At 40.8% G+C, this 15360-nt stretch overlaps 1 protein-coding gene and 1 long non-coding RNA gene across 3 annotated transcripts; one reads left to right on the forward strand and one right to left on the reverse strand.

Annotated features, from left to right (window-relative positions):
• Window positions 1-689: 689 nt before the first annotated feature.
• pdcd4b (programmed cell death 4b) lies at window positions 690-11945 on the forward strand. 2 transcript variants are annotated; one of them, XM_069167293.1, is made up of 12 exons: window positions 690-775; window positions 1283-1390; window positions 2891-3208; window positions 6575-6669; window positions 6933-7046; window positions 7152-7373; window positions 8556-8653; window positions 9671-9785; window positions 10314-10421; window positions 10735-10845; window positions 10958-11097; window positions 11201-11945. In XM_069167293.1, the coding sequence occupies exons 2-12, from the start codon at window positions 1348-1350 to the stop codon at window positions 11259-11261; spliced, it is 1425 nt and encodes a 474-aa protein (XP_069023394.1). In that variant the 5' UTR covers window positions 690-775; window positions 1283-1347; the 3' UTR covers window positions 11262-11945. The 2 variants fall into 2 exon arrangements, with proteins under 2 accessions (XP_069023394.1, XP_069023395.1); XM_069167294.1 differs by having other exon boundaries at window positions 706-805.
• Window positions 11946-12451: 506 nt separating this feature from the next.
• LOC138208995 (uncharacterized) lies at window positions 12452-14604 on the reverse strand. Its single transcript, XR_011179130.1, has 3 exons — window positions 14587-14604; window positions 13172-13235; window positions 12452-12540 (listed from the first exon to the last, which is right to left on the reverse strand). It is a non-coding gene; the product is annotated as an uncharacterized lncRNA (long non-coding RNA).
• Between the last annotated feature and the right edge of the window lie 756 nt (window positions 14605-15360).

The following is a 15360-nucleotide window of genomic DNA, read 5'->3' on the forward strand; positions in this document are numbered from 1 at the left end:
AATGCAGGAGACAATAAAGCAGAAGAATACAACCAGTTTAAGAAATTCAAATCAATTTCATTTATATATTCTTAAAATTACACTTGATATATTTCATTGAATTTCTTCCAAGTCTTCATTACACATATTGAATGTATCTGAACATTGGTTGGTCGAACCAGGAGGCCGTAAATCTATTTATGTAACAGGACTTGAATGGGACTGTTGTAAAAGGGCTCCCCCAAGTGTTGAGGCAAAAACACATCTGCGTGCTACGACTGAGTCTGTGAAGGTGTAATAGATATGTAAGACCTTTTTTTTTTTTTTTTTTTATTTAGGCCCTATATTTTTTACCTATTAATTTGTTCGTTGGCTTATTTACTGTAATAGTTTTTGATCTGCTTATTGTCCACAGTATTTATCATAATAGTTAACGTACTTTGACCAGAAGAAAAAGTTAGGATTGTTCAGACAAAGTCATTCAATCATTATCATCGATATAATTTTGATGCAGAATGTGATATCAGATGTGAAATACGGTGACAACCCGGATTAAAATGTGCAGTTCCGCAGCACGGACGATAGGGGGCGGCACTCTGCAAACCACATAGACTTTATAGAACATGCGAGAAGAAAATCCCGTGTTGTATTTTGATTGGTTGTTGATTTTAAAAAACACACGTCGTTCCAGCCAATCAGCGAAGCGAAACAGTGGCTTACGTGCATGCGTTGCTGGGTAGGTAAAACAAAAACAACAGCGTTGGTGTCAGAGTTTGAAGCCTGGATTCAACAGACGGTCAGTGATTTGAGTTATTTAATCTGCAGGGTAAGAGAGGTAGAAATGCATGTTTTATACGACACTGCTGTTACGGTTTTTAACAATTTCATCGACGTAATTAAAAAGATGTAACGCCGAGCCAACGGACGGCGCAGTTTCATTTTGTATTGTTTTGACGTTTGGGCTTCGAAAAAAAACAAAACAAGTTACAAGTTAGCAATGGATTTAAAAAAATAAAAATAATAATAAAAAACCAACCAGCTATATCAACTGCAAATTACGTATATTTTGGATTTCTCTTGAAGTAGTAGTCGTCGATATGTGCAGTAAAGATGGAGTTTAGTCTCGCGAAGGAGCTGCTTTCCTTTTGCAGCGAACATTCAAGCGAGCGTAACGTTAGCCATTGTTTACTAACAGTGGCGCTTTGAATGAAAGGGGGGAGGGGAGCTGCAAATATGTCTGAACGTGCCATCGACGCACGTCTCCTGCAGCCAATTGATCAAATGTCCGTCTTCTATTCTGCAGGCATCATTTGAAATCCCGTGTTTGCATCGTTCTGCTGCAAAAAGGTCTTTTCTACTGTGAAAAACATGGCAACTGACTGCGAGGCCTGGTTGAACGCAAACCCCGTTGGTAAGTGGTCGACGCGCACAGACGCGCACACAAACGGGGCCATTTAAATGCCTCATCAGCTGTATCCGTTGTGGGGCCACTGGGACTTTTCATGCGGAAGTGGCTGAATGCTTGTTTTCATGCACTGCCTGCGGAGTTTACCGTCATAACAAGTGGTGCTGGTTTTTCTTTTGTATTTTGTGGCTGTCTGCTGATCGAAAGTTGACTATCGTGACATGAAGCTTCTCTTTCTCAGCTTACTGTATTTCCCCCTGGTCCTTTATTGGAGTAGAAATGCCCTGCACATTTAAAAGTACACCATGACGCAATTTGGTACGAGAAATAAGGGGACTAATTATATGTATGTTATTAATGCTCGTTTTAAATATTAAAATTTAATTTTGATAGTTTAATCCTCTTAGTAGTTGGGAGAAGAGATGCTGATGCTTCAGAGGGGAAAAAGTTGACCTATAAAGTCCTATTACACAATACTCCACGTGTAATATTAACTCGGGTTAACAGCAGCAATCAACTGTGCAGTATGATGTGTTTTATGTTGTTACCTGCTGCCATATTGTTAATTATTAGTCTATATGTTGTTATGGGAAAGCATCAATAATGTCAGGGTTGCAAATATCCTGTTGGGAGACTGTTATGTAAACAGAAAAACATAACTTGACGTGACAGAAAAATGTTTGTTATTTACTAAAATTTTAAAAATATCCAAGCTGCTGAGGACTGCAGCTACGTAATAAATGATTAGACTCCAGCTTGTAAAAGATGACATCATGACTGTTCGATTCCTGTCTCTGTGTCTGTGATAATTGATAACTGTCAATAAATGATAAAGTTACCATTGTTGACACTTGTGTAAATGTGCTCAATTCTCTCATTGGAGATATTGATGTATATCCTGCTGCTGTGTGAAGCTGCAGCTATTTAACAAACTTAGAGGAAAAACTCTTACAAATAGCCAGAAGCAACAAAACCTTATTTGTTTTGTCAAAATCCGAAATTATATTTATTACCAATGAGTCTCATTAATCTGACCTGTAGGTGACTCTGTCTGCATCGCAGTGAAGTTGTGCTTTCACAGGCTGGATGTGATATCAGTGAGCTAAATAAATGAGACACGACTTTACATAGTTAATAGGTGTTTTGTAATTTTGGTGGTGTGTGTGTGTGTGTGTGTGTGTGTGTGTGTGCGCGTGTGCGTGCCTGCAAACCAAAGGCAAATTAACTGTGTCTTTTGGGCTTTTTTTTTTGTATATATATATATATATTTGTAGATCAGTATGGTATGGAAAAGAGAAATAAACCTGATGTTCCACTTTTTACATATGTGCCAAACAGTCCCTTTCAACATGTGAAACTCTTTTCATAAATGAGTGGCTTATTTGCAGGGAGATTATTGTTGGCAGCCTGAAAGCTTCTCTCATGCCCAAAACCTAACAGTTGCTAATCCTGGTTACAAACTCACTGTCTGTAAACTCAAACCCATTTTTCTTCATCATCTAACAGAAGCTGAGGACCTGAGTGACTCCTTTGTATCCGGAGAGGAAGACAATGGAGGATCGAATATCTCCAATAAAAATATCAAAAACGAGATCAATGGCAACTGGTTGTCCTCGTCGAGCAACAGCATCCATGAGGCACGTCTTAAAGCGAAGGCCAAGCGGAGGCTGAGAAAGAACTCCTCCAGGGACTCTGGCCGGGGGGACTCCCTCAGCGATAACGGGGACGTGGTCAGAGGAACCCTGGCGGCACCCACGAGCCCCAAGAGCAAGCTGCTGGACAGGAAGTCCCGGCTGGGGAAGGGCAGAGGACTGCCAAAGAAAGGTAAGAAGACTTATATTGATACATGAAGAGGTCAGTACAGTTCCAGTGATATGACAGAGATAGTGTTTTATTATCAAAGATATCAAATGTTTCAGTTTCGCTCAATTTTCAAAGGTTAGCCTTTTGCTGTTTTTTTTTTTTTTTTTTACAATAGGTGAGTAAAAGTAAATCAAAGAGCCATGTGTGTTTTTCATCAAAGAGAAGTGGCTGCCACATCACTTTGTTCCTGCTGTTGTCATCACCTGTTGGCTTTCCATCTCGGACCCATAAACCAATTACCCTGTAAACAAATGTCTTGGTGATCTCGAGCAGCTCGCACACATTCAAATGTGCTCTTTTCTTGTCTTGCCATCTGCTCAGTCAAGCTTTTCTGGAAATTTCCATTACATGTAAAAAAAAAAAAAATAAAAAAAAAAAATAATAAATCCCTGCAGCGTTTTGTATAGTGCATCAGAGGTTGCACAGGATGCACAGCATGTGATGTGAATGTTTCCCCCTTTAGACTACCACAAGTGCCTGCAGAAAAATCTGGCTGTTATTTAAAGGGGTAACATTTAAATTTACTTTGACAAACACAGGAGCATCTGATTTTTCTGCGTCTTATTTAATTTATTATCCGTTTTATGTTGTTGAATGGAGACTGTTGTGTTCCAGGGAACAGTAACAGCTATAAATACATACTGTTTTATACTGTGTGATAATGGCATAAGGCTGATAATGTTGCATCATAGCTTACTGTGATTCTTTATCCAATTTAATTGTCAAGCCAAAGTCGGCACCTCTGGATTGACGGATCAGTTGGGTTGTTTTCTCCAGGCTTTATCAATGCGTCCTGCTGTCATGGCGTGATCGGATCTCAAGTGGCCAGCTTAGAGCCTTCTGTTCCCACCTAACATTTATGCTTCTCCCAATGTGTCTCCAGTGACCACTTGTGATCGGATGTCACTTCCCTGCTCTAAATGCAGATGGACACGTAGGCTTCGTCATGAAAATATACAAGTAAATAAGCACAAGAATGGGAACCTAAACCGTCAAGAACCCAATGACTCAGGTCAGATTAATTCATGGTTCCAGCGCGTCTCTGCTACTGTCGATCAATTTGAAATAACTCAAGATACACTAATTTAAAAAATCCAAAACCAGAAGAGGCTTTGGTGATGTGGCAGCTTGTGTTTTAAATCACTGAACAGCTGCTTTATAGTGCAAGTTTGTAGATAAATCTCTCCGGCTTTCTGTACACTTCAGCTGTGCTCAGCACAGTCACACAAGGGATTTTTTTTTTCTGCTAACAAAAACAAGAAAAGAAGAACTGGTTGAGCTCTTCAGTTGAATGATTGAGAAGAAAAAAAAGAATCCCATACTAAGGAACCTGCTGTAACGTGGCAGCAACACATCGGAGCGTCCGTCGTGTCATCTACAAACACGAGCCTCGTTTATTTTTATTGCTTATTCAGAGGACATCAGCTGCGTAGGCATTCTTCCAATGTGACCGAGGACAGATTGAGGACGCATTGCGTTCACACTGCAAAGAGACACATGCGTCCCAGACCACCACCAAATGTGGCCTGAGCAGATCGGGGCACAATGTGTCCTTTGCTGGCCACTTGTGATCTGATCTAGTGGGGAAGCATGTTGATGCACAGTGGAAACAGTGTCGGTGACACATTACAAATGCATAATTGGATCAGAATTTTGCAAGTGTCAACAATTTCCGACACTTTCCAACACATTTTTCATTCTTCAGGCCCACTTCTCTGTCCCCGCAGACTGCAGTACAGTTCAGGCATTTTGTGTTTCCCATGGGCAGCAGTACTGGAGCATGTCTGGTTCTCTTGGCACCGAGTCCGTCCTCCATTTTTCCGGTGACATAACAAAAGCGCCACATCAGTGGCACCCTGTAATTTGATCTCTGAGCGTTCCTGCATTAAAACTTCATGCATTGCAGTTCAGAGAGACACTCGCAGTACATGCAGCATCTCTGGTGAAAGCAAACTTGCGTGCAGATGGTTTTAACGCTGAAGAGGGAAGTGTTCTTGCCACCAATGTGGCCTGAGCTAAATATAGTGACATGTCATATGCTACATACTGGGTGGGACTAATGAAGGTTTTAAAGCATGTCTCACAAGCTGCTTCGGTATTGGGCTTCTTAAACTGTCTGCAATCTGTTGACGTCAGTCATAGCAGAAGGTGTCGTCTCAGCAGGAGCTGAGTCAGTGCTCCAGGTGAGTGTCTTCACACGGGCAGGTTTCAGGCACAGTATTGTGTCGTAGTTCGGCCTCGTTTGGAAGCTCTCGGAGCCCCATGTAAAACCCACGATTATAGATTTAAAGTGTAAAAACCCACTCGGTGTCACATCTAGCATGTGTGAATGTGAACCGTTATGCAGCCTGTGTAAACAGTTGGATTGTTTACATGCTGAAACACCTACAGCCACTTCCCCACATAGAGGATTAAAACCACAGATTGAAAATTGGTACAGATTTCACACTCAGATAATGATTAACTTTACATAATATAATAACAAAGGTGTTATTGGCTGAGAACAGTACAATCTGAGATCAGAAAGTCAGATAGAAAAGGGTTATGGTAGTGTTTTTGTAGGTGCGGAGATCAGGCAGGAAACTGAGCCTCACCACTTGAAAGGCATGTCGTAGTTCTCGGTAAAACGCTGGCTACATACTCGGTGTAATGTTCAAGGTTTGCTAGTTTAACTTTGCTTCGTCTACTTAGTGACGTCAGAACTGTCTCCACACTTGAAAATGAATCGACACCTGTCGCTACAAATCTTAAGAAAACTATCCTGCGTGTCTGAAATCCATCCGAGTGTCTCGGATGATGTTTGGAGCACAGGATGACCAAATCACTGTAGTGCACCAACCGTCTTGTGTGTGTGTGTGTGTGTGTGTGTGTGGTGAGGTCCTCAATGAGCCAATTCTACAAATGTGTCTGGAGTTTTAGAGTTTGTGTGTGTGGCCTTAATTTGCTAATCAGCTTTAGATTTAAGGGTTTTTCCTGCTAAAGCTCTGATTACTTTTCTGAAACATGACATCATGCTCAACGGTCCTCTCTACTCGTCCCTCTTATTATTGTCTGCTTTGAGTTCACAGACGTCATGTTATGATAGCCGAATGGTTTCAACTGTCTTTAGGAACTATGAATTGAAAGCTATTAAATAGAGGTCAAAGCTGGGTTGTTGTTTTTTTCTCCAACAAAAGCAACTCATGTTTCAGGTAACCGAGATATGTTTGTCTCTAAATCTTCTGAAAACGACCCGAGTCACGAACTTGCTTGTTTCCCCTCGTATCTCTTTGATGTGAGCGACTGTCAGATATCAGGTCTGACGTTGCCACTGACCTTTGTCTGCAGGTGGAGCTGGAGGTAAAGGTGTGTGGGGCAGATCTGGTGAAGTTTACGAACCGCAGGAGGTAGATGAGAAAGATCCCAACTATGATGAAGCTCAGGTAACAACTGTCGTGTTGATAGTGTACATCTGCATTATGTGGAGAGTGTCTGGTGTAGCATGATCACAATTCAAATCTAAGACGAGCCGATGCACAGTTCGCCATTCCATACACCCTACATGGAGTTTAATTTGTGTGGATGGTTTGTTAATTAGTAAAGTTTATTGTATTCCAAGGTGTTCTTTTGTGATGAGTTGTACAACAAATGCTATAAAATGTACACAGTTGTCCTCTAAGTAAACGACCTGGAATGTGTTTGACAGGAAAACTGTGTGTACGAGACCATGGTTCCTCCGCTGGATGAGAGGCACTTTGAGAAGACCGTCACCCCGATAGTGCAAGAGTACTTTGAACACGGAGACACAAATGAAGTAGCTGTAAGTGCTGCAAAGTGTGTGCTGGAAACAACCTGTCAATAATAAATAGGTGCTAATGCAAGACAGAAGCAGAAAGCCAGAGTTAACGTCCTTTTCTGTTTCCAGGAGCTGCTTGCAGAACTGAACCTGGGGCCCACACGGAGCGAGGTGCCCTCACTGGCTGTGTCACTGGCCCTGGAGGCCAAAGCCAGCCACCGGGAGCTCACCTCCAGGCTGCTGACCGACCTGTGTGGGTCTGTTTTGTCCCACAGCGACATGGAGAGCTCCTTCGACAAACTGCTCAGGGAGCTGCCCGATCTGGTCCTGGACACACCCGGGGCCCCTCAGGTGAGTCTCCTGAGGTGTGTGTGTGTGTGTGCGTGCGTGCGTTTAAAATCTAAGAATAAACCTTAAATTCCAACTGAATTATCCAAATTTAATGCAAAGCAAGCTGACAGAGCTACATTAAACCCACATTATACAATGTTTATGATTTATGTTGGAGGATATTGTAACTTTTTGTTACCACCAGGGAATTTAAGACTGATCTGCAAAAGTCAGTCTCATTTCAGTGAGTCTCATTACTGAAAAAATGCTCAAGAGCTAAAAGTATGGTTTCTGTTCGAGGAGTTTTAACGAGACCTGTGGTGCAGCACAGAGGAACGAAACTGTGGTTTGATGGGCTGAAGTGCAAGAGAGTGAGAGTCTGTGTGTGTGTGTGTGTGTGTGTGTGTGTGTGTGTGTGTGTGTGTGTGTGTGTGTGTGTGTGTGTGTGTGTGTGTGTGTGTGTTGAGCTTGTTCCTTTTCAGCCTGCACAGACATGAGATCTGCGGCTATTGTCTGTCCGTGCTCTCAAAACGCAAGCTCAGCAGAGGACACTAAAAGGGTTATTCGTCGTCCTTCCCCCCTCACCCCTCCTCTCACCATCTCATTTGGTCTCGCGGCTCATTTCTGTCCCACTACTCTCAGTTCTCAGCGGGTTTAAAGGGGCATTATGATTCTGCCCTGCCCCCACTTCCTTCCCTCTGCTCATTCACGCAGTCTTTCTCAGTTTCACACACACACACACACACACACACACACACACACACACACACACACACACTCCTTTTTCTCCCCATATGCCTGCCAGTCTAGCCACAGCGACGGGTGAGATGAGATGTAGCTGCCTCTTGTCTGTCCAGGAACAATGAGCGCAGGCTTTGTGGAGGCCAGAAGAGCAAAGCCAGCTCTTTCGTTTCCCTAAATCATGTGCTCCCACTACTGTAAACACCACGCCTGCCTCTGGGGCCACTGTCAGTCATCTGTCCTGTCAGTGGTTTTGTGGGGCCCCCAAACTGAAACTTTCAAACTGAAATTGTTTTCTAATTGTTGCCGTGTATTGTGTAATAGTCGACTGGAATTTTTATAGCAAACATTAAACACTCGTGTTGACTTACTTGTATCAGCCAATGAACCCTCTCCTGATGGAGGAGACAGAGTTACAGGTCTAAAGAGGAACCTGATGAGTTGTTTACATTTCTCTTCCAGTTGGTGGGCCAATTCATTGCCCGAGCTGTTCGCGACCAAATATTGTCCAAGAACTACATCGAGGGCTACAAAGGCAGAGTTGACTGTGAATACACGAGGTATGTGTGCTGTTTGTTTTACACTCGTCACAGATTATTTCAAGGATTTAAATTGATGTGAGAGGACACTGACTGCTATTCAATCCATAATAAATTGAACTTTCTTGTGCATATGATGATATTTAGTCATATCAGTCAGTGTTTCCCATTTGTTGAGAACTTACTTGTGATGGTGGGCGGCACGGCGTGTGACCTACTGTAACTTTGATCTCACTCACTCAAGTGAGACACTTGCTTTATAGTTCTGACAGATCAAAAAATAAATATATTTTAAAAATGCTGAAAATCATATTTATATATAATAAATTATTATATTATATATGTATATACATACACACGACATACACATACATACTTGGGCGGTGGTTAATGTACTTGGGTGACCCGCCCAAGTAAAGTCTATGTGTGGGCAACTCTCATTAATGGCTTAGGTCTACAATTTTTCAAGTCAGCCTACCAGGTTTTCATATAAACAATCAATCCTCCTGTTCAAACTGAACATTAAAAGATTCCTTTTTATTATGTTTCCAATGTAAGCGACATCCACAGTCTTCTGTGGAAAAATGTATTTCAAAATTGATCTGGGATTTAGGGATTCAGAGATTGCAAAATAGCTAACTCTCTGCAGAACAGTGCTGCATGTTGTCTTTTAGGTGTTCGTAAGTTTGCTCCTACTCTGGACGTACAGGGTGATATGAGCTCGATTCTTGTATCAATAAGGCAAAAACGTGAAATGATAAGACTGGAATCGTTTTCTTAATATGTTAGGAAACAGGGTCGCTAAAACGTTTTTTTTTTTCTTTGGAGTAAATTGCAGATTTTAAAAAAACCAAAAAACAGCACGAAGCTCTGCAGCTGAATAGCAGTACACGTACAGCAATAATTTGACATGCAGCATTTACACAATTAGAATAAAGTTACTACATAGATTTGAAGAAAAAATGGTCAAGAGGTAGTAGTGCGACAAGGGAATCTCGCTTTGCCCCACAAACCTCGTGTGCATTGTTTTATCGTCAGGGCGGCACTAGACCGGGCGACCGTGCTGCTGAAGATGAGCATGGGTGGTCTTCGCATAGACAACCTTTGGGGGACGGGCGGCGGCCAGAGACCTGTCATACAGCTCGTTAAAGAGGTAAACTACACACAGCAGAAGACACCAGTGTTACTCTTTGTGTTTTGTCAATATATCGATTTTTTTTTATTTTTTTTTATTTGTTGTGTCATATTTCAGCTTTTATAATAAATTCAATAGATTGCATTCAATAAATTCAGACAATGTAATCAGTGAAGAAGGTATATTTGGTGACTGAGTGAAAAAAGGTCAAAAACACACAATGAGTTGTGACCTGTTTATCATTTATTTCAACAAAACTCTTGAAACTCAAGCAGTCATCTCTGCTGCAGTAACTTTAATCAAAAATAAGTCTTTTTCTTTAATGCTCAGTTACAAACAGGGCTGTGTTGATGCTCATTTAGGAAAAGGGGAATTCAAGCAATATTGTGTCTGAAACAATGAAGTAATAGCACCTTGTCTGTATAGTCTCCAACATGTCCCAGAATTCCCTTCAATTGTGGCTGATTTCTTTTCTCCTCTTTACAACTCTGTGGCTTCAATAACTTTTGCCATAAGTTAAAAATGATCTATTCTCTGTCCTTCCAGATGAACCTGCTGCTGAAGGAGTACATCTTATCTGGAGACAGAAAAGAGGCCGAGAGATGCCTGAGAGATCTGGAGGTTCCCCATTTCCACCACGAGTTCGTCTACGAGGTAAATTTGATGCAGCAACAGAGGGAAAAAAACAACAACTCCCAAAGCATCAAACTAATATAGAAAAGAAGTGCGAGAAACAGGTTATTTCTCCACCCGAACGATGAGGTGTGCTCGGGATGAAAAATGATTTCAAGATACTGAAACATCCGGTTTAAGTTCGAACCCTCCCTGAGGAATGTAAACAAATTGTGCCCTGTGGTCTCAACCAAGTCTGTACATACAGCAACTGTTTTGCACAGGAAGTAACGGCTCCGCGTAGATACTGGCCGAGGTTCAGAGCAGTAACACAAAGCTGTGAATGCTTCTGCAGGCGATCGTGATGGTTTTGGAGTCCAAAGGAGAGAAAACATTGAAAATGATTCTGCAGCTACTCAAGTTCCTCTCAGTTTCCTCCATCATCACCGTGGACCAAATGAGAAGGGTGAGGCGCCACCTGGTGTTTGAACTATGCACTGCACATCATTTCACCAGCCATTGTTTGTTCGCTCTTTGTTATTAGATGGTTGTTTGAATTCCTTTGTTTTCTGTTATAGGGCTATGAAAGAGTTTACATGGAAATTGCTGAAATTAACATTGATGTCCCTCGTGCGTACTTTATTCTCGAGCAATTTGTTGACAAGAGCTTCAGCATGGGAGTCATTGATGTGAAGTTAAGAGATCTCTGTCCCTGTCGGTAAGTGCACTGGTTCCCTCACACCACACACTTTACTCTTCTCCCTGGAGATGTGTTTCCCTGTTTATGTAAACAACATTATTATGAATCTGTCTCTCGTCAGGGGTCGGAAGAGGTTCGTCAGTGAGGGAGATGGCGGTGTTGTCAAACTTGAAAGCTACTGAGGAGAACTTTTTATGTGCCAGATTTCCTGAAAAGAAAAGGAAAAAGCTACTTTTTTTACCTGCATATTTTTCAGACTAGTTGAGTACCGTTTTCTCCCTTCTAACAGTCAAAAGAATGTACATTTGTGATAATGAGGTGGGGTAAAAACAAAAAGAAAACAACTGCACTTTTGATTGAAACTGAAGTAGATCACTCTCTCCAGTGTTTCAATACAAACATTTACATAAGCTACCCTTAAAGTGCCACACCTCTCCGTGTCAGTCATTCCATGTTGTTTTGTACAGTATTTTCTTGATTTCACTGCCACTCCTTTTGTGTTTTCTAGAAAGCAGTGTTTGTACAGAGATGACTGGTTTGTGTCAAGAGCTTTATAAAAGTGTTTAAAAAAAAAAAAAATAATAAAAGGGAGCGATGTTGGTTTCAATGCAATACTGGCTCCCTAACTAGCTGCTGTTTCTATGCTGTGCTTGACTTTTTTTTTTTCTTTCTTTTTACCCTTTGAAATCTCTCAGAGATGTCATTATTGAAGGTATCATGACACGAGCTCAGTGCAAAAACAAAAACCAGCCGGGTAACTTCACAAAATGGTGTTAAGAGTGTTTATTTTTATATTTGGGGAATACTGGTGTGTGGAATACACCACGTATGGCTCCATCTTTGTTCATTAAATCATTATTATATAATCCTATGACTGTTTTTGTGTCCCAATATTAACACAGTACTAACCTACCTAACATGTTGCCCCGCCTTCACTCGAGGAAGCTGTTACCAGACATTGCTTGTGCTTGTATGCAAATTACAGATTCAAAAATAGAAAAGACAACTTTTGAAAACGCAGGTAGCCGATTAGACATTTGATAAACAGGAAGTAACAGACGGTCTCTTTACTAATGTCATGCTGTAGATCATTCAACGATGACTCGTGAGCCGCAGGGCTTTAAAGAGTTGATAAGTGGTTATTCTCACTCTGCCGCCACTTCCTTAGCTCTTCTGCTCTGTGACGCCCAACAACAGCAAGGTCTTGACTTCGCACTTCTCTGTCCACATACTTTCCCCCCACGGAGCTTGAGCCACCCATCTAGAGGAATACTCTGCCGATTTTACCGTTTCTGTTGTTAACAGCATCTACTGCAACTGCTCCCTGCTTGCCAGTTCCTGCAGTTTGACGGCCTCTTGAGCCTCCAGCTGCATCTTCTCCAGCTTCTCTAGGGTGACTGACTTGAGTGGGAGCAACTTTGGCTTGCACAGAACCATGGTGGGGACGTCTTCCATAGAGAGCTGTCCTGTGAATGTTGCCAAACAAAAAACAAATTCTTGCATTTCCACAACTAATTTTGGCCTAGATGCAAATCTAATGAAGAAATGACTGGATTAATGCTATTTTTTTTCCCACTAAATTATGCATCACAGTAGCAGTGATATATATTCCCTACAATTAAACCGTTAAATAGACTTCTTCAACCTTTAGAGCATCACTACTAAGTTTATCTGCAGTTAGACATTTTCATGCCAAAAGTTGCATTGTCATATCTGTATGTGCCCACCACTATTTGTGATTTCTGTTTCACTGATGGTCACTTATTATCAATCTGTCTCGCTGCATGAAATATCTGGTCATTTGTCACATCTGGCAGTCAGCCCCTGATCGGCCTGTTTGCACTGACTAGTTTTACGGCTTTGGCTCTAGAAATGTGTTGTTGTGGTACTAACCCAAAATAACAACTGTTTATGTTGCAACAATGTCAGTGGTTTGGGACTATAAAAGAGACTAAGCAGGGAAAACAGAGCACCTCTTGAATGATTTTGCATGCTTTAGCAAATTTCTAAACAGCTAATGTGTTGAATTGACTTTTATAAACAAGGTTTTGTTCGTGCTGCTGTCCGGATCGATAACTGCTGTGGTACAAACCTTGTTTAGGCAGAACTTCTCTGAATGTTGATTTGACTTCTGGCATTGTGTCTTCTGCGCGCCTCTGAAAGGTAAGCATATCAGTTTTAGAAATGTTTCAAACAGAGACTCATTAACCCACAGTACAGCTGTGCTCAGGAGGAAAGGCCACAGGTTTAAAGGTTGTGTCATTTAGATTACTGCTGCTAATGTTTGTGGGTATTTCACTGCTGATAACGAATGCTGCTCTGACTCAATACCCCGTGAGTAAACTGAGAGGCCTGCATTTAGCCAGGATTTGTGGCACAAGCTTAGTATATTTACATGGGCATTAGTACTGGATGTTCAGTAATAGAGGGTGAGATACCGTTTAAAGTTTGAAAGAGTTGGCACTTAAGATAAAAGTTAAAGGAGATTAAACTTGCAACGCTGAGCAGCTAGTCTCTGTTTTTGTGCACCTCTTAATGCTGTGAAAGAGTGTTAGTCCTTTTAGTTAAAGCCTTAACGCTGTCTGAAATACACTTTCAAATTTGTGAATCCTGTATTTGTGAAAATGCAAAAAACACAACATTTCACTGTTTTGTCACATCTGGGTGACTGATCTAGTGACCTAGATGTGATTTACATTTAGACCTGGTCCAGAATTAAAACTACTATACCTAGACAGGTCAAACCTGGACTATACTATCCCACATTAAAACACAGTTGCTGATTTATGAACCTTTATTTTATTTGTGAAAAGGCAAGAAATGGGACATTTCCCTGCTTTTTTTTCCTCACATATATTATCGGTGCAGATCTAAAACCACAATACTGCAGGTCAAAGTGGGCTAAGTTATCAAAGACAGGCGAAAGATTCTTTAAAAGTCAGTTTTACGTTTGCAGCCTGTTCACATCACTTAGTTGCACGTCAGTATAAAGTGACATCAGCACGACTCATACAAATATCAACACAAATAATTCAGCAGCAGATCTTCTGTTCTTTCTAAAAAAAAAAAATCTAGCCATTGCAATATATTGAATGTTCATGTTTCCACAATAACCCTTTTGCGGGGTTGTATTTACATTTAATAAACCGATTCGTTTCAATTTACACGAGATATTTTGGTGTCTGAGCGTCAACGCTCGTAACAGTCGGAATATGTTACATTAACTACAGAAGAAAGGTGAGTGAGTTGCTGCAGTCATAAATCATGGCTTCAAAAACAAAACAGTACAGTGCTGTGGTTAATTATCTCCAGCGTTACTCGTGTAGCACGTAAACGACACCAGATCGGTTAACTACGTAGGCCCAGATATATTGACGTAACCTTTTCTATATTTTTTTTGGTCAAATACCGTTACTACCTCTTACTATACGCGACAATATCTTGTAAATGAGCAGATTAAAAACTCAATTTACAGGCATATAAATGTGACCCTTTTGTTAATCCTACCTTCAGCACCAGGTAAAGATTACAGTTGTTGTCAAGCCAACGCTTCCGCGACAGTCACGTGACCTTCTTCTGTGCTTTATTTCACAGCCGCGCCACGGCTCTGTTTTACAGGAGCGGTGCTTTACTGACCCCTGCAGGCAGGTGTCGGAGCAGCACAACTCCGAAAAAAAATGTTTTGGCTTCCCCACTGAAATCGCTGTAGCAGCTAAATACCGTATGCTTTTGACATGAATATTGTTCACTATTTACTCGTATCTTTAATAATATCCAATTAACTGTTCTGTCATTAAAGAACGTTTTTCATTAGCATGTTTAAACAGTGACGGATTGCAATCACATCATAAATAATTATGAATCAAATATTACCATTGCTCATTTACATTTTTGTATTACGATATTTTGATGTTGGAAAGTTATGTACACTTATTTAAGTACTTGTACATTTCAGTATTTCCTTTTTTATGTTACTTTATGTTTTCAGAGTAATTTATGACACTCTTTACTCCAATGCATGTATTTAAAACATTCTACAGTTACTTGACTGTTTATGAAATACATATCATCATGTTGTTAAATATGATTAATTGACAGAAAAAAAAAATCAAACATTGCAGAGAATTTAAACTTAGCTCCAGATTCACCACAACATGAAAATGTTTCTTATACCTTGATAGTTCAATAATAAAAGCCAGCAATAAATTAGCCTATACAATGATCTCAGCTTTTAGAATAAAACAATTTTGCATCAGGAGTATCACCATCCCAATAACAAAA

Source organism: Embiotoca jacksoni, unplaced genomic scaffold (genome assembly GCF_022577435.1).
Source record: "Embiotoca jacksoni isolate LCO1_2020_lvr unplaced genomic scaffold, fEmbJac1.0.p SCAF_4, whole genome shotgun sequence".
Taxonomy (NCBI): Eukaryota; Metazoa; Chordata; class Actinopteri; family Embiotocidae; genus Embiotoca; species Embiotoca jacksoni.

Excerpts from the sequence above, each read along its gene's own strand:
- pdcd4b (XM_069167293.1), top strand. The coding sequence starts at position 1,348 with ATGGCAACTGACTGCGAGGCCTGGTTGAACGCAAACCCCGTTG. Across the intron at positions 7,047-7,151 it reads GAGACACAAATGAAGTAGCT|GAGCTGCTTGCAGAACTGAA; the intron begins GTAAGTGCTGCA and ends TTCTGTTTCCAG. Across the intron at positions 11,098-11,200 it reads AGAGATCTCTGTCCCTGTCG|GGGTCGGAAGAGGTTCGTCA; the intron begins GTAAGTGCACTG and ends GTCTCTCGTCAG.